The following is a 19,142-nucleotide window of genomic DNA, read 5'->3' on the forward strand; positions in this document are numbered from 1 at the left end:
GCTGGACACTGTTACAAATCTGAAATGCCTTCAGTACTGAAAACGACATGAGAGCCATGCTAAATTTTATGAAGGGTTTTAAAAATATATAAATTCTCTCTCTCTCTCTCTCTCTCTCTCTCTCTCTCTCTCTCTCGTGTGTGTGTGTCTATATCTATCTATAGATAGATAAATGATTTGTGGATGTTATTGAATGGAATGGTATTAATGAGGTATTTTGCTGTAAAAGCTGCTCTGACAGGCCACGGGGACCTCAGTCCCCAGTCTTGATTTGCCATTTCATTTATTTAGTTTGGGACTTAAAATGCTTTTGGCTGCATTACAGCTAATTCTCTTTAAATTGCTTGCTCCTTGGGTAGATTCATACATCACACAGTGGTATTTTTATGTAACCTTGAGTTGCACATAGTAGAAGGGGGAAGGGGAAGAAGCATTTTTAATTTTTAAAACAGATATTCCCCCCAAGGTGGTTTAAAATTATCATTATTATATTATTATATTTATTTATATCCCACCTTTTTCCCAATACTGGGACTCAAGGCGGCCAAAAATATTAATATTTTTAATATTAAAACATATTAAAATAAAAACAGCCAGTGAAGCGGGCAGTCCTGTGGTACAAAAAGCACACGAAGATCTCATCTGTCCTGTCCGTGTTCATGGCAGTAAGCAGAGGCAGGGCTGTCCCAAGATTATTATTTTTTTGCTACCTGAGGGAAAGAGCAAGATGGCGCCCCTCCCATTCCATGTAGAAAGGCTGGTGAAGGAACAGTGTCCACCATCACACCTGAAAGTAGCAGGCTAGCTTAGGAGGTGCTGGGTAGGCCAGGTTCTCTCCTCCAACACCTTGCTGCTGCCTTCCAGCATCTGCTGCCTGAGGCAACCACTTCACTCTGCTTTAAGGTAGGGCTGGCCCTGAGCAGAGGGTGGATTCAGAGTGAACAAATTGGAGCCACTTGCTAACAACTTAAGATTTTACTGCTTGGCACTTGCACTGTGCAGGTCAGTGGCCATCTTTAACCATACCCTTCGGGCCAGCCTTTTTCCCTCCCTGCAGCCACTCATAAAGTCAGAGAAGGGAAGAGGTGGTGCTGCTGGGTTTTAATTTACGTTTCCCCTAGCTACTGGTGACTGTTTCTCTATGTTGGGGTGCACAACCTTTTTGGCCCCAAGGGCTGCAAGTGATGCTGTGCTGGGGGGCACACACACCCACACATCCTAGATCTGTATCAGGATCTCTGGGGGAGGGAGTGAAGAGTCTTCTCTCCACCCCCTCTCCCTGTGATCTTGATACAGATTGCACTTTCTTGCTGCTGTCAGCAGTGAGAAAAGAGTGATCTATATCAGGATCTCTGGGGGAGGGAGTGGAGAGTACAGGTGGTGAGGATTGTGGTTGTGGTGGTGATGTGTCAGGGTACCCTTGGGGAGGAAGCTACTAGTTGTGCACCCCTGCTAGGGTGGCCAGGAATGAAACGCCCCAAAAGAAGAAACACATCACGAAACAAGAGGACAAAAGAGGACACTGACTGGCATATGCTAATTTGTATGTATAGATGCAAATTTAGAAATTATTATTAATATTGAAAAAGGAATATAGTACATCTCACCATAATGTGGAATGCTGTGACCAGGTGACCTGTTTGCCTGCCTGTTCAGTCTGCTGCCCGGGTTCTAACTGTTGATCTGCAAAGTTCTTATGGTTCTTTAAAGCAGAATTAGACTGGACAGCCCTTCAAATAGAGGACGCCTTCAAATAGAGGATGGTCCTCTGGCAGCCCTTCAACAGGATAATTCTCTGTAAAAGAGGGCATATGACCATCCTAAGTCCTGCTCTGTGTGCTTACATAGTAAATCTTTCAGCATCTAGTGCATGGCTCCGATTTGCCCACTCTAAATCTCCCCACTGCTTATTTAAATGAATGTATTTTGATGCCATGGGATCTGCCTGCTCTCACCACCAAGTATCTTATACATATCCTCTGTGGTTGTCCCACTCAACTTCTCTCATAATACTAGAATCTGGGGTCATACCATGAAGCTGATTGATGGGAGATTCAGGATAGATAAAAGAAAGTCCTTCACACAGCGCATAGTTACACTATGGAATTCGCTACCACAAGATGTAGTGATAGCCACCAATTTGGATGGCTTCAAAAGGGGGTGTGAGGACCTGAGGCCTTTTTGACCACCTCATGATCCTACTTCTAGTCACCAGGTCAGGGGCTTTGGTCAGTGTCTCCTCACACTGCCACCTTTAGGTTCTCACCCACAACCCTGTTTGTGTACTGTGATGCTTCACCACTCTCTCAGTTGCTGCCACCAATAACCCTTTCAGAGCTGCTTTCTTTATTTTTGGTAGCACCAACCAAGCAGCCAGCATGGGGTTATTCCATGAAACCCTTCTTAATAACTAAAAAGGAAACTGTCTTTTAAAAAATTGAAAACAAATAAGGTTTATTTGGTACAACAGGATTGGAAATAGGAACTGGGTTGGGATGAGGAAAGGATATCAGGAAGGATGATTAAAATAAAGCAACACTAAACAGCACAATATAACTCTTGCTTTTAGTTCTATATTCAAAATCTCTCATACCCTCTCTCATGCTATCTGACACACTCTCTAACCCACAGACTATCTCATTAGATGTTCTCACTCTTATCTCCCAATTTCATCTCAGACCTATCTAACTGTACTCAATCTACCTTACTCCCAGACTTATCTAGAAGTAATCACCCCACTTTTTCTGCACAAGCTCTCATCCAATTTCACTGCATTCCATTCTCACTCAGCCACTCGCCCTTTCTTCCACTTGCCAAACTGTCGTTCTTGCCCACACTCTGCCAAACCTCACACTCACCTGTCAATCGTTCCAGATACATACTAACGACCATACATATATACAAACCTTTACTATTTACATGTTGTGCATGTGGAATCGCCACAAGGGATTAGACAAATTCATGGAGGAGAAGGCTATCAATGGCTACTAGTCTTTATGGCTATATGCTACCTCCAGTATTAGAGGCAGTATGCCTATGTACACCAGTTGCTGGGGAACATGGGGGGAGGGTACTGTTGCACTCGAGTCCTGCTTGTGGGTTTCCCATGGGCAGCTGGTTGGCCACTGTGTGAACAGTGGACTAGATGGACCCTTGGTTTGATCCAGCATGGCTGTTCTTAGTCTTTTGTACTCTTACGTTAACCTCTCTCCCCCACCCCCCAATAGTATCCTGTTCCTCTGATGAATTCCAATAATTATTTTATGCTCTCAACAAGTGTGTGAGAGAGGCTGGGCTGAGGATGAGCATCATAGTTGCATGGGAATGTTGAACCTGGTCTCCCATGTCTGAAGCCCGGCACCTTACCACAGGCTTAATGTTTTGAATGTCCTTGTTCTTATTGCTTTAAGGTTTTCGTGTTTGAAATTCTAGGACATCACCCTGATGGCTTTTTAGCAGACAAAGCAGTATATAAAGCAGCATGGCCAATGGCCATGCTGGCTGGGAATGATGGGGGTTGCAGTCCAACCCATCTGGAGGGCACCTTGTCAGGGAAGGCTGCTCTTACCCTTACCACTCTGGCTTATCTTACATTTTTGAGCATCCCTCAGTGCTGCTGTGCTTCTGACCCAGCTGCTTGATTTTCCAGCTCTGGAGGAGTGAGCTCTTGTAATTGGGAATCAACGGTGAAGATGTCTTCCCTCACCCGGTCAATTGTGCTCCCACCACCCCTTCTATAGAACCAGCAAAAGCACCAAGCTTGGAGTGTAGTGGCAAGTGCTGCTGGGGACAGAGAAAAATGTGAATGGTCCCCACTCACAAGCCCTTCCTGCAGCCCTGAGATGAATAATGAGAAGTGGTTATAGACAGCAGGTAATGGTTCGCACAGCTCTCCTTCATTGGCCCAGTCTTCCTCTACTCTTCCCAAACATTCTGCGTGTCACATTGAAGGGATTTCACAAAAAAACCAAAGCGCATTTTATTCTTGCAGGATCTAGTTCTGACTTGCACGGTATAACATTATTTGCTGCTGGGCTTGTAACTCCATCTTCTTTGCTGAATTGGGATGTTGTTCAAGCAGACCTACCATTGTCCTTTAGAAAGACACACTTGAGTAGTTCCTTTGATGTTTGAGTCTGTTGTCTAAGGGGTCCTTCTCATTACTCTTGTTCAGAAAACCGGTATCATTTGCCAATTTCCACTTTCCACACAGGACAGCTGCTCAGGTAAGGCTGATGTAAAGTCATAAATCTCTCACCCGCTGTGCTGTCTGTCCTTTCTATGGAATCGATGGGGCAGAATACTCTGCTTGCATGCACCAATTAGGAATCTGTTTTGCGTAACCTCATTGTTTTTCCTCATTGCCAAGTTTCAGATGGCATTTCCCTGGCTGGGTAAAAATAAATAAATTTGCAGTAATATGATTTGAGATCAGGTTGGTCTGTTACTATAGGCTTAAACACAGGGAAGGGCAACCTGGTGCCCCCCCCAATGTTTTGGACCGCAAATCCCATCATCCCTGACAATTGGCTATAGTACCCAAGGCTTATGGGATTTGTAGTCCAAAGTATCAGGACACCAAAGGTTGTATCCAATGTTAATCCTACTTAGAGTATACCCATTGAAATTAGTTTGACATGTTAGTCATGACTAACTTAAATCCTGTTAATTTCAATGGGTCTAATCTAAGTAGGTCTAATATTGGATACATCTCCAGGTTTCCTACTCTTGGTTTAACAAATGTAGATGATGTGTGGGTCATGGACCTCATCAAGTATAGGAGGGCACCAGGTGTGGGATGGCCTTTATAGAGCCACCTTTTGACATACTGTACAGGTGTTGTGTATCGACAACAGGTGCTGAAGTTTGCGCAGGATACTGCCCACCCCTTACCCCAATGCCAGAAGCAGCATGGATTTGGTGCGGTATATTTGTATACAGGGTGTTGCCCTTGGAGTGGGTTATACCATAACATCTAGGAGGGACTCTTGCTCAGTGTCAGGGTGGAAACTGAGCCCATAGAGCCTCAGAGCAGTTCGGATTCTGAGGAGGAACAGCTATCCGTGGGAGAGGGGCCAGCTCATCCCTCACAGGTTCAGCACCTGGCAGAGATTTCTCCTGCCAGCATTCCAGAGATAGATAGCGACCCGGGTAGGAGGGAATACAGGAGGGGGGCTTCTTAGACACTCGATGCAGACGCAAAAAGCGACGAGTGATGGAGGGCGCAGAAAGTAGGCGTAGCGCCCGTTTGGCGCGCAAGCAACGGCCGCCTCCCGTGGACCCAAGGGAAAGAGGGAGGATCTCTCCCTAGCCCATAACTTCTGGGTCTTCAAGTGACTCTCTTTCAAACGGGGATCAACTGCCTTTTCGAAGCTTAGGCCACTCTGCTGTTCCTTGCTTTAGTCGCTGGTGATTAGCATCTGAAAGAGTCATTAAGTTATAAAAGGATTAAAGCTTTGAAAAGAAATCCTTTCGTCTGTGTCTTGAGTTGGCTATTGGAGTCTACTGGGAGAAGCCGCCAGAGCGCTCCTGACACTAAGTGATGGAGCACATCCTTGGCATGCAGAAGGTCCCAGGTGCAATCCTTGCCCTGTCCAGTGAAAAGGATCAGGCAGCAGGTGTGAAAGGCCTCTGCCTGAGACCTGAGACAGCCACTGGAAGTCAGAGTAGGCAATGCTGGGCTGGATGGATTCATAGTCTGCCCTGGTACAAAAGGCAGCTTCTTCTGTTACTGAGTCCCCTCCCCTGAGCATTATGTGTAAACTGTTGCAGCAAAGCCAAGAAAGATGATTGAATATGATTGCATATTTATTGTCAAGATTTGTTGAGACCAAATTCTACAGTTTCAAAATCTGATGCATTTGAGGCCCAGTCTGTCCAAGGAAATGGCAATGTGTACAACAGTCTTCCCTAATCTGATGCCCTCCAGATGTGTTGGACTACAACTCCCATCATCCCCAGGAGTTGTAGTCCTACACACCTGGGGGGCACCAGGTTAGGGAAGGCTGTTCGCACTGGAGCAGCGTGAAATGAAAGGTGACCTACTGACAGGGATTACCTATCATCAGTACGTATTTGGGCCCCACATACCAGCTGTTCACTTTTAACTAATTTTTGTGGTTGGAGATTCTGAATGGGCTCTAGGCAGCCATTTCAAGACACCTATTATCAATAACTTTTATTGAGATGGTCACCACAGTGGTGTGACATATAAACCTGGTTTGCAAGTAACCAGTGGAGGCTGGTAGCTCCGATTTTGGTTCTGACAAACTCCACTCTGAGTTTGTCAGAACCAGCAAGAACTCTAGGGGAGCTATCCAAGGTGATGAACTCCACCCTCAAAATAGGTTCAGCACCTTGGATAGCTCATGCAGAGTTCTGGCTGGTTCTGACTGAAACCCAGAGTAGATTCACAGCTCCACCAGCCTCCACTGCACGTAGCGACAACCCAGAGTACAGGTTATCATTGAATCATGGGTTGTCATTACATGCAAACCCTGCACTATGGTTTAAATATGGGATGTTAACCACAAACAACCCAGAGTTCACAATCCAACAACAAATCATGGGTTCTCTTCCTGGGTTGTTCATGGTTACCAACCCATTGTTAAACCAGTGCAGGGTTCGCATGTAATGACAATCCACTATTCAACAACAGCCCATACTCATGATTGTTGTTACATGCGATCCAGGCCATAGACTGCCTGTGTTAGGGGTAGCCTGTCTTTTATTATTAGGGTTTCTGTACCTTTAACAGAGCAAGAAATTTCAGCAGGTATAGCAGTCTGAAAAGCTCTCAAACTGGCTGCTCACAATAATGAAGACACAGGAGGCCAAATGTTGACTGCCCCTTCCCAATAAAATTGGCTAAACTGAAGGCAGTAATTGGTCCTTACATTCAGATTTGAGTCTCAGGCATAGGAGGGAGCATATCTACACTATATCCTTAAACTGGCTTTAGAGTGGTTGAATAGCCTATTCAGAAGACTGCATGCCTGTAATCCATGACAGTTCATCTTGAATAGCAAGCTTTTTGTTGTAGGCCACCCAATGCTAATGTGTTGGGGAAGGTAAGAAGATAACCTCTGTGGCCCCTTTCTCCCATTATGCTAGTGGGTGAGGTGCTCCCTCTGCCCGCTTCTGTGGGGCAACACAGAAGGGTAGACATACAAGTCCCTTTTCAGTATACAGTTCATGCTGTAGGCATAAGTCCCCCCCCCCCCCAATAATTTGCAGTCAACATTTCTTGACTGCAAAATGTCAAGAACTATTAAAGTGAAATTAAGTGACATATGATACTAGGAGATTTTAAGTAAAGATGCAATCCTGAGCTAGGGAGATAGTTTTGCATTTTATTCTTCCAGAGCTGCAAAGCTAGCCCTGTCAGTATTTTAAACTCAATTCTTTTTAGCAATATCAATTTCTTAGCCGTACCTAGGGATTTTTTAAAATAATGATTAAAACTGTTTCTCTTTTAATATCATATACATATAGGGTTTCTTATATAAGGATTCCTTTTTACTAAGATGTTTGATGAAGTTTTAGCAAACTTTCACATCAGAGACCTGCAACCTGTTTACTTGCAAGTTAGCCCCAATGACTTTAATGGAGTTTACTCCTAGGTAAATGCGCATAGGATTACATCTTTAGGATCACAAGCATCCTAATCCAAAGAATGTTTACTTAGAAGCAAGTCCCATCAAGTGCAATGAGGTTTACTTCTAAGTGAGTGTACGTAGGATCATAGTTTGATTTTAAAGGGTACTATCACTTGTCAAATGCATAGCAGGAGGTGCAAGCCTTGTATTTGAAATAAGTGTAGCCCAGGAAATATATGGAAAAAAGGCATTGAACCTGGGCAAAATTTAATGAGGAATTACACTTAACTGTAAATTAGCACATGGCCACCATTTTTAAATGCAAATTTGACTGTTCCCACGCTTCAATTGTCCGATTTTGTATGTGCTAATCAGCTATTGTTGGAAGTAAAAAACATTTTCAAACGCTTCTGTTATAATTTTGTCCACCTCAAACTGTATCTTTCCTAGACTAGAGAATCAACTATGATTGGGACTGAGGTACTGGTTACAACTAGTGCTTAAGGAAGGATAGGACTCCCAATATCCCATTCATGTGAGGTCATACATATGTTTTTCCTATATCTCTTTATGTCTGAATTAATGACAAGAGAAACTTTCTGTTGCTTTGTGAATTTATATAGGACCAGCACAATACAAACTGCTTTTTACCAAATAACAAAAGCAGACAGATCCTTGCCCCAAAGAACTTATACTCTGTGAGAATTCATTTCCCAGCAAACCAACTAGGGGTACAAAAGTTTGTCTTCTGCATGCAATAAACCTCATGCAGGTTTATTGTAAGTTGCTTAAGGCCAGAAGTACATAAAGTTCACTCAGGACTACTATTCACAGTACTGTCTAGCAAAGTGTCCCATGGGCAGAACTGCCCTACACATTTTCTACATCAATATTCACCAATGCTCAAAGTGGGCAAAAAAAATCCCTAAGTAGGCTTCTACCCATCAAATTGGTCCATGGATTGCTAACAATGCCACATTAAAAGCTTGTGTATCCCTGCTGAACATGGGTGTCCTGCACAAATGGCCTGAATTGTACGCATGTCTTGTTTTGGCCATAGTGAGTTGGGGATCAACATATACTTGTATAGCAAATTGGTTGTGAAAAATGAAGAATTTCTCCCATCACGGTAGTGTAATGGTAGGAGATAATGCACTTACCATAATTCTCTCTACAACCTATTAAAGGTAGAGGTACCCTATTCCATACTGAAATCTGGCTCAAGACCAGACCGCTTGCATGGGATGAAAAAAGACAAAACATAGGCAACTGAGCGTAAACTGAAATTGGGCTTGTGCATGGATTAAAATGGCCTTTTCTGAATTATGTTTAAAAGTTTGCATTTCTTTGAACCTGGAATAGATGCTTAGGCATTTAAACCATATAATCATCATTATACCCTTTAAAAGAAATTAAATGGAATCATTTCCCAATGAGCAGCTAAAAATGGCATTTTAACTCCTCTTAGGAAAGTGTCAATTCATGTCTATTTAATGTACGTTATTGTGTGCAAACAGGTATACTGTAGTCATTGGAAATTATATCTATCTAAATCACTTCTATGCCCCAAACACAAACCAGTTTAAATACTATTATTTCCCCTAAGAAACTATAGTTTTGTGAGATCCTTATACCATTTTCACAAATGATACTTTAAGCAGGTCCCTGCATTTCTTCCTGTGACTCATCCCAGACCATAAAGCATTTATGCAGCACAATCCTAGGCCTGTTTAGTCAATAGTAAATCTACTTGAGTTCAGTAGGACTTAAAATTATCTAAACAATGGCTTTCGGAAAGGTTGGTCATACATACCAATCTTAATAAACTGTCACTCACCACATTATTTCAATGTTTACTATCCAACTTTATTGGTAGTGTAGGCATGTAAAAATGGTGAGAGGTTTAAAAAGAATACAAGTAGTATTACTTATGTGAAGCATAACCCTGATCTTCTACAGTACAGTACACAAATCCCAGTTAAACGAAGCATTTGAGAAATAAGAACACACTGCTCTTTTCAGTTAAAAGTGATTGTACTCCTTAAGTACTGTATGCACTTGGAGCACATTGGTAATCCTCTCCATCTCTTTAGCCTTTCTTCCCTAGTCCCCTCAGTCCACACTGATGACATCCTGACACTGTCCCTTCTCTCTCTTTCTCTTTCTCTTTCATCTGTCAGAGAAACATCATTCCTTCTAATAGCAAACTCAGCAAGTGTGTGCCAACAAGATTAGGGCTGCTGAAAAACAAGAGGGAGATAGCAGCATGCTTGGGGAACCCTGAGTTTGCAGAGGTACAAGACCTTGAGGGGAAAAACCCCTACAAACAGCCTAATGAGGACTGAATATTCTCAGTGGTCACAAAATTCTAAGTGTTTTTTGGGGAGAAAAATGGCAAGGGAGGGGGGATGAAATGGAGTTTCCTGGAAGAGGGCATGGCTGGCTGGAATCCTGAACAGAAGTGGAACCTATGAAAGCTTATGTTGCAGCAAATGTTAATCTTTATGGTCACACAGGACTCTTATTTCTGCTAACATGGCTGCTTTGCTGGAATATACATCATAATGACCTAAGGGGGTTTGTGGTAAAGTTTCTGACCCAATTGGCTGAGCTGTTCTACAGTCAAAGAGGCACAGGGGAAGAAGAAAGTTCTTCGACCCCCCCCCCCATTGGTCAAATTGCTTGGAAAGCAGAGAAACACAGGACTTAACACTGAACACTAACAGAGAGGAAGAAGGCTGAAGTTCACATATTAAATTTGAAATAACTAGCCAAATCTTTCAAAGCAGGCCTCTAGTCCTCTATCAAATGCCTTTAAAGTAAAAGGAGATAAAAACTTTAGTTCTGGATTGTTTGTCTAAAAATATGTTCCACTTAGGCTTTGATGTCCACATCACTTTGTGAAAAGAATGACGGACAACACTGACCGTTAGCACTTATAAAAATAAGAAAAAGGGTTCTCAGCAAAATTCAGAACTGGTCAGGTCAGTTGTCCATTGGAACTGCTTTTGTCTGCAAGAGAACAGGATCTCTCCTGCCACATCCTCTTTGAACTCAGGGCCCCACTGTGAGTACTGGCAGGTATCTGCAGTCAGAGCCAAATATTAGCACAATTTACACTCCCATCCCACCTACTATGAAGTTAAGGATTCATTCTATTGAGAGACTCCAAAATGGTTCAAGCAGTACCTCTGTAAGTCCTGAGGAGCATAAGCTTTCATATGTACAGTTATCTTTATCCTACCTGAAGAATGACAATAGAGAAGGGTAACTAGCATAATCAAAGAACACTTTCCCTGTGAACTAACAAAACCTGAGTTTGGGGCCTTTTAGTTTAAGCCAGAAAAGAAAAAAAAGCACTAAACAAAAACAATAGATTTTTTTTTAACCTACTCTCATATTAGACCTTGGCAGCAATAATTAGAATTGATTGTCAGTACATTCAGACAAAAGGAAGTACTTCTTCACAACACAGAAAATTAACTTATGGAACTCACCACAGCAAGATATGGGTGTTGGCCACTACCTTGGATGATTTCAAAAGACAGCTTCATGGTGGCTTGATTACTCATTGGGGACAGCAATGGTCAGACAGAGCATAACTTTGAGTACTGGATACAGGGGCTAGGCAACAGGGGACAGCTGTCCCTCTACTGCCCTCTTTGTGAGCTGTCCAGAGCCATTTGACTGGCTGTTATTGGAAACAAAATCTTAAATGAAGTAGTCCAAGGATAAAGTACAAGTACCATCATCCTGACCATTGGCCATACTGGCTGGGGCTGATGGGAGTTGGGTGTCCTTTAGATCTGGTGGGCTGGAGGTTCCACATCCCCAAAATAGTCCTTGGTCTCTTTTAAAAGGCTATTATCTGAGTTGCATAGAACTTTTATACGCAAAGAAGAGAACTTTAACACTCAAAGGTGTGCTATGCTTCACTTACTAGCACAATTGGTCCCACTGCAGCTACATGAAATGACTTTGGGCCACCCAAACCTGTAACCCACCACTCAAACTGTAACTTACAAAAACTTTTGTTTGGGCTTTAACTTTCTAAGAGCAGCTGCCACAACCACCTTAAAACCACCTCTCCTTTTTTATATGGAGATTATTTTGTGTTGCCAATCAGATATGGATTCATCTGGCACACGGTTTCAGGGGAATGAGGGAGGAAAACAGCTCATTCCTATCAGTGCGTCGCATTGATTTAATAACAGGATTTTATATATCAACAAAAAATATGGAGTTATCTATTCTTATCTTCCATAGCAGTTTTAGTGTGCACAATGATTCACAAGCTTTTAAATTGTTCATCTTTAAAACCAAGAAGTGATGTAGGTTATTAATATTATCCATTTGGAGATAAAGAAATTGTGGCTCAGATGGACCTACTGAAGGCCACCCAGTGAGTTCATGGCCGAGTAGAGATTCTGAATCCATGTTCTCCACATCCAAAGCCAACATCCAGACAACACTGACAATCTGATCTGAGTCATGTCTACTCAGATGTAAGGCCTACAGAGTTCAATGGGACTTACTCCCAAGTAAGTGTGCACTGGATTGCAGCCCAAATTGCATATGTGAGCAGCAGGATATAGAACAAATGACAGAATAATGGAGTGCCAGTGAACTGTACAAGTTATCAACATGGGCGAAACCCCCAGTTCCCTCCCTTATACAAACCCACCCACAAAGGTAAAACCTAGTAATAAATCTTTTTTTTTAAAAAAAACACACAAATGAGATTTGTTACACCCTCCACCTTCCTAGCTTGTTCCTCAAAAGAATTTAAAAAACCACACGCAACCCAGGATGAATATTCACCCCATGAGAGCAAACAAGCAGGTTTGAGGGGATTGCTGTACAATCAGATTATACTAGTCTTCTTCTGTTTTTATTTTCTTTGCCTCCGGTTGACATTCCTCAGCCTCACAGGGAGCTGGTGTTGCTGGCACTTTTGGATCACCAGTGTGCGGTGCCCCCAAAGTGTTCAGGGCATTGTGCAGCCCTGCTGGTACGGATGGGAGCGGTGCGGAGGCACTCCGAGAAGAAAGCACGGGCTGCCCTTGGAATACAGAAGGCACCGAAGGAGCTGGTCCTCTCGTGGTGAACAACCGTGCCAGGTTCTCCAAGGCGGCAGTTTGTCTGTCCATGGCATCTGCAATCCGTCTGGTAGAGGACTCCATAAGAGCAATGAGCTTGTCCATGTTTTTTGTGGCCTGCTCCACATGGCTGGCGAGGGTGACGAACTCCTCCTTGCGGGCATTACTTTCCCGAGTCTGTGCAAGCTGGGATGTTTCCCTGTGTGTTGAGTGCAAATCAGACAGCGCATTTACTAGTCTGTCGCCCACTTGAGAGATGGCATCCACAAGGTCTGAGGTGGCTTCCAATGGTTTCCTCTGCTTCCGGTTCCAGTGGTTGCTCCCTCTGTCAGAGTCGGCCAGGGGCACCCTGGGAAAGGAACTGGATGGGCCTGTAATGGAAGGAAGCAGCAGACGTTAATAAAAAGGCAGTGTTTGGCGGACAGCAAACAGCAGCACATTCAGTGCCAAACAAACAAGTTAAAAACCGGCAGCAATCTACACCTAAGGCTTAATTTCAGCTGGCTAGAACTCACTATGGCTTAGCCCTGGAGCATGTCAAGCGGTGATTATGAGAGAACATGGTCGAAGGTCCTTTCTGTCAACAAAGAGTAACCATAGAGCAGGGGTGGGGCAGGAAGAAGATCTCCAGATGTTTTGGACTTCAACTCCCAGCATTCCTAACTACTGGCCACGCTGGCAGGGCCTTCTAGGAGTTTTACATTCAAATTTCTGGAAATTTACCTTCTCCCCACCCCTGTTCTCGGGTAGCACTGTCATGCAAGGTGGAGTCCCAGCAACTCTCTTTTTTAGAAATTAAGCACAATCCAAACCACAATCTTCATTTAACCCAGCCCAAACTGCAGGGGCACAAAGCTATGTTTTTAAAAGCTGCATTTGAATTCTTAACATTCACCTGAATTGGCAGAGTGGCCTTCTCCTCTAGTGCTGGGAAAACTGGGTGAAGCCACATCACCTGCCAAAATGCCGTCTTCTCCATGCTGTTCCCATTCATCACCTGGAGATTGTGCATTCACAGGGTCAGAATCCATCCGTGCATCTTGAAAGTAGCCATTGGAGTCATCTGCAGGCTCCGGGATGGATGCTTCATCATCATCAGAAACAAGGACAACACTGAGCTTTTCATTCCTCTCCTGCTCCAGCCCCAGCTTTTGTGCTTCTCGATTCCTCCGATCTATAGAGAGGGAGACTTTGGACACCACAAGGCCCTTGTGCATGCACAGGAAACTGTTCAAGGAATCATAGAATGGTAGGGCACGTTGGCCACTCACAGAAGAGTTGTTTCCACAAACGATGGCCTTGTATCCTCGCCGAAGCTCCTTGGCACGCAAACGGCACTGCTTCATATCCCTATCATAACCATATTCCCGCATCCGATCAGAGATCCACTCATACTGGGCCTCGTTGCGAAAATTGGTGGCCAACGAGGCTTGGACCTGGTCATCACCCCAGATTTCAATGAAGGTCCGGATTTCTTCATCAGGCCAGTAAGGGTTGCGGTGGCGTATACTCTTTCTAGGAGCAAATGGCTGGATGTTCATATTTTCTCTTGGCAGTTGCTGTTGGTCACGAAGCAATGACTTGGTCCCTGCAGACAAGGGACGTTTTGTTGACTTAAGATATTTAGATCGGAGGTTGTTCAGTTCTTGCAAATTATTCTGCAGGTTCTTTAAGAGGTCATCATTACCAGCCATTATTTTCTTGATGCCCCTGCTGCCAAAAGAGAAGCCACAGCATAAAATTCCACAAACACAGCAAGGAAGGTTATTCTTTTCCTTGAAGCAGTTAACTTGTATGGAGTTCTTTGGTAACTGGTTCTGATCACATGAGCAACTACTTCAGTTTAGCTAGCTATACTAATTAACATGCGGTTTTCTCAAAGAAGGTGAACAAGTAGAGATCCATTTTAAAAGAACATATACGCTCTTGTTATCAAACGTATCAGAGAAACCTCCTCACTTTTCAAGGCATCCCCCTGCAGTACAGAAAGATGAACTATTTTGCAGTTATTTGGAAATCTCTCTCTGTCTTACTTGTTTCCAAACATACACAAAGAGCAAGGGTGGGCGACTTGTAGGCCAAAAATCGGGAGGGCCACAACACCCATGATCCCTTACTGTTGGTTATACTGGCTAGGGCTGATATGAGTTGTAGACCAAAATATCTGGAGGGGCACAAGTTGCCCAACCCTGATGTAGAGGATTGCAGACATTTGTCTGACATGGATAGGTATTTCCAGGTCACTTGGTCATAAACAGGTACCTGATCTTTTGCTCTTTGTGGCTAGACATGAGGCTGGTCCCCCTTCACCTATTTAGGAAGTTGAAGCCATAGAGACTGGTGTATCTTAAGGGTCTACAGCCCCATTCTATGCAGGTTTACTCAGAAGTACATCCCATTGAGTTCAATAGCACTTAAGAGTATGCATACATAGGACTGTAGCCCTTGTTGCATCCACTGAATAAGAACCATAACAAGGTAATCTCATCTCATTTGGGAGCAAGCTTTTGAGTTGCACAGAACTCTTCCTCAGGTCTTGGGTGTGATCCTAAGCACACTTATTAGGAAGTAAGTACCACTGAAATCATCGGGGTTTACTGACAAGTAAATATGCTTAGGATCAGACTGTTAGAATTCAGTGTAAAAAGGCAGTGCACCTATGCTATATTGCTTAGGCAAGGGTTCACCCAGCCATGTCTACAGCAGTTCAGACTATAAAAGCAGGACATTAGTTAATGTAGACACTTAACTAAACAGCAAGGTCTATTTGTTCATCTACTCAATTAAAAGTCTCCCCAGGGACAACAGAATAAATGAAAAACTGTATGTTTCATTTGGAACGACAGTAATCACAAATACGGCAAGTCCATGGTCTAGTTTTCATGGAGTCTAGGGCTGCTGTACTACTTCAGACAGCGGGAAGTGGGAAATCATATGATGGAACGCTCCTCCCTAAAAAGATTCCCAGGACACAGGAAAATAGATGCAAGAAGCCTAGACTAAAACTCTCCTCCCTACCATCATCCAGTATTCTATGTAGAGGGCCATTTCCTGTATGGATGGGCATTCAATCATGGGAGCCCCCATTTGCAGCTTGAAGTGGTACTGTCCAAACATAGGTAACCTTGTCTGGGCTTTTCCACCTTAAGCTGCAAACAGGGGCTCACATGTTTTAATGCCCATCCATAAAAGAAGAAATTATTAGGCCCATAGTGCCAGTGCCATTCAAGCCTTATAGGACCTGGGAGTGAACAGGAAGGCTAAATACAGGCATTTGATTTTTTATAGGAAAGGGGACCAGGTAGAGGTGGGAAGAACTACTACTGCAACGATTCCTTCTGGGATTCGCGTTGTGAGAAGCTACTGCTTTTCTGGTATGCTTCCAGAAGATTCTACACCAGGTATGCACACAGCCTTGTTCAGTCAGCAGAGAACCTCTGTGAAGGTGCCTCTATATCAGCCTTCCCAAACCTGGCACCTTCCAGATGTGTTGGACTACAATTCCCATCAGCCCCACCCAGCATGGCTGGGGATGGCTGGTCGATGCTCCCTTCAGTTTCCTGCTTATTGTTTGGTGCATTCCCTCAGCTACTTTGCCACCTGCAGCATTCCTGTCTTCCCACAGATCCAGCTCTGGCATTTTCTATCCTGGAAATAGAAAAGTAGGTCTGCCAGCCTGGCTCACCAGATCCCAAAGAAGCAAGGAAAGCAGAGGGGACTAACGAACAAGCCCTCCTCCCTCCAAACCACAACCTGCTTTGAGATTTAAAAAGGACAGGAGAAAATAGATGCAGAAGATGGCAGACACTCCCCAGTGGATTAAAACACTGGACCTCTGGCAGCCCCAAGAGGGTCTGTGATGACAGCATCCTTGTAGTTCCTACGGGGCACTTTAAATCTGGGATGCTTCTTTCTTTCTTTCCTTTTTTAAAAAAGTAGCATTTAGCAATAACAACTCTGGGCTGCATCCCCACTCTTCCTGCTCCCCCTTCCCCCCCGCGGAAAGTCCCCCCCAGCAATGCACCTCCCCCTCGCCCCCTTTCAGAGCAACCTCTGGGTGCTCGCCAATGTGGTGACGGCCGTGACGCGTCCTCACGACCCTCCCAACTGCCGTCCCTAAAAGCTTCTGCTGCTCCCCTACCCACAGTCGCGCACTTACTTGCAAGTTCCCGGCTCGCTCGTGGGCATGTAGGCCAGCTCCGATTGGGCCGGCGGCCTGACTAGCACGCCGCCGACCCAATCAGAGGCCGCTTCGGAGAGGCCGGACGAAGCAGAGGAAGAAGGCGGGGAACAAGCGCTCAATCAGGAAGGCGGGGAGGGGCAAGAGTCAGGCTCGTGACGGACAGGCGGAGCGGCGAATCAGAGGACGGGTAGTGGGAAAGGGAGGGGAGGGGAGGGGAGTTAAGAAGCGGGGGGAAGACTTCACAAAAGGAAAGAAGCTGCAAGCGAGAACGCAACGCGCGGAGCCGGATCGAGTGGGGCGAGGAGGGGGGACGGCTCCCTGGGGCGGGGGTTTAGTTGCAAGTGCAGTTTAAAAACTAATGCAAGAGACGCATCGGTTAAAAGAGGCGAAAGAAGCCTCTCTCTTTTTTACCTTGCAAAGTCGGTGAGGCATTTTTGAGCCACGCTGATGATGCGGCGGGCGGGGCAGCGGCCTTCAAGCGGCGGCGGCGGCGGCGACCGAACTGCCCGGGGCGCCGGTCTGCCGCAAGTCGCGCCGTGCCCGGGCAGGGCAGGCGGGCGGCGCTGGCCGTTCAAATGACTTCTCCTTCCCACCATGCTGGGAGAGCGGGACCCATGTGACGCCCCCCGCCAGGCCTCCGGACACTCCCGGGGTGGGGCTGCGCCAGCCCTCTCCGCGGCGCAGCGAGGGTCACCGGGAAGTTAATCCCCTGGCCCTGGCCGCGCTTCGTTCGCGGCTCTCGCCCTGCTGGGGGAGCGGGGCTGGCTGGCGCTCCGCTCCTCCGAGAAGTCTCGGCCGCCTGCGCGGGTTTCTCTGCACTCCCTGCTGCGCTCTTTCCCCCGCTTCTGCATTCAAATTTCCCTCCGCCTGCACGAGCAGTGAGCTCTTTTTTCCCCTCCTCCCTCCCACTCCCTTTTCCTTTTCCGTCGTGTCTTTTAAGATCGTACGCCTACGGGCGGGGACTGTCTCATTATTAACCTTTGCAAGTCGCTCTGGGTGTCTTGATTGGTTGAAGAGGGGGTAAAAAAAGAAGAAGCTGTACATATGTCAGGCTCGCAGTACGATCCTATGTTGTTCAGTCGTGTCCGACTTCGTGACCCCATGGACCATAGCACGCCAGGCCTTCCTGTCCTCCGCTCTCTCCCAGAGCGTGCTCAAGTCCATATTCATTGCATCGGTGATGCTATCTAGCCATCTCATCCTCTGCCGTCCCCTTCTCCTTTTGCCTTCAGTCTTTCCCAGCATCAGGGTCTTTTCCAGGGAGTTTTCTCTTTGCATTAGGTGGCCAAAATATTTGAGCTTCAGCTTCAGTATCTGTCCTTCCAATGAGCAGTCAGGGTTGATTTCCTTTAGGATGGACTGATTTGACTTCCTTGCAGTCCAGGGGACTCGCAAGAGTCTTCTCCAGCACCACAGTTCGAAAGCATCAATTCTTCGGCACTCAGCCTTCCTTATAGTGCAGCTCTCACAGCCATACGTTACTACTGGGAAAACCGTAGCTTTGATTAGACGGACCTTTGTCGGCAAGGTGATGTCTCTGCTTCTTACTATGCTGTCTAGGTTTGCCATAGCTTTCCTCCCAAGGAGCAAGCATCTTTTAATTTCATGGCTACAGTCACCATCTGCCGTGATCTTGGAGCCCAAGAAAATAAAATCTTCACTGCTTCCATTTCTTCCCCTTCTGTATGCCAGGAAATATGTCAGGCTTGCAGTATGATCCTATATATGTCTGCAGTTGGGATGCCAGGGGCAGAATGCAGGAGCTGCCTTCTGCTAGAGGAAGGGCCTCATTCACAGGAGGTCTCTGCCCAATTTTGGGTGATCTCCCCACACCATGCCTCACCCCACTGGAGGGTCTCTTGACTCTCTCTAGTATTTTCAGGGGGCTCCAGCAGCTGATGTGGGAAGGAGGGGCTTGGGAAGTCCACTTCTCCCAGCCCATTTGATCCACTGTAAATCAGGATTCAACCTATTGAGACTGACTTCTCAATAAAAATGCACAGGTCCAGAATTTCTTGGAACAGATCCAACCAGTGGTGTGGTCCAGTGGTAATGAGACCCTGAACTAGGGATGTGATCCCTCTTCAACCATACAATGAGTTAAACGAGAGCATAACTGAGTATTTGTGGTATTTAATGCCAAGAAGGGATAGCAATCTCATTTATTGCTAGCATCATATCCAGACACTGCTGCTACTATTCTATAGGGGACAAACCAGCACAAATAGAACAGGACTGGGTGGGGGTTAACACATATTTAGA

The 19,142-nt window shown here is 45.3% G+C and overlaps 1 protein-coding gene across 3 annotated transcripts; it reads right to left on the bottom strand.

The window, feature by feature from the left end:
• Window positions 1-9,445: 9,445 nt before the first annotated feature.
• LOC146348733 (uncharacterized) lies at window positions 9,446-17,787 on the bottom strand. 3 transcript variants are annotated; one of them, XM_084853927.1, is made up of 3 exons: window positions 17,292-17,787; window positions 13,593-14,410; window positions 9,446-13,068 (listed from the first exon to the last, which is right to left on the bottom strand). In XM_084853927.1, the coding sequence occupies exons 1-3, from the start codon at window positions 17,474-17,476 to the stop codon at window positions 12,473-12,475; spliced, it is 1,599 nt and encodes a 532-aa protein (XP_084710053.1). In that variant the 5' UTR covers window positions 17,477-17,787; the 3' UTR covers window positions 9,446-12,472. The 3 variants fall into 3 exon arrangements, with proteins under 3 accessions (XP_084710053.1, XP_084710055.1, XP_084710056.1); XM_084853929.1 differs by lacking the exon at window positions 17,292-17,787 and adding an exon at window positions 16,857-16,956; XM_084853930.1 differs by lacking the exon at window positions 17,292-17,787 and adding an exon at window positions 16,749-16,879.
• Between the last annotated feature and the right edge of the window lie 1,355 nt (window positions 17,788-19,142).

This window comes from Heloderma suspectum, chromosome 4, assembly GCF_057233095.1.
Source record: "Heloderma suspectum isolate Gila_16-S chromosome 4, 16-S_ref, whole genome shotgun sequence".
Lineage (NCBI taxonomy): Eukaryota > Metazoa > Chordata > Lepidosauria > Squamata > Helodermatidae > Heloderma > Heloderma suspectum.

Coding starts and splice junctions, on each gene's coding strand:
- LOC146348733 (XM_084853927.1), bottom strand. CDS start 17,476: ATGGTGGGAAGGAGAAGTCATTTGAACGGCCAGCGCCGCCCGCCTGCC. Junction 14,411..17,291: donor TGCCTCACCGACTTTGCAAG/GTAAAAAAGAGA, acceptor CTCTTTTGGCAG/CAGGGGCATCAAGAAAATAA. Junction 13,069..13,592: donor AGGCCACTCTGCCAATTCAG/GTGAATGTTAAG, acceptor CTTCCATTACAG/GCCCATCCAGTTCCTTTCCC.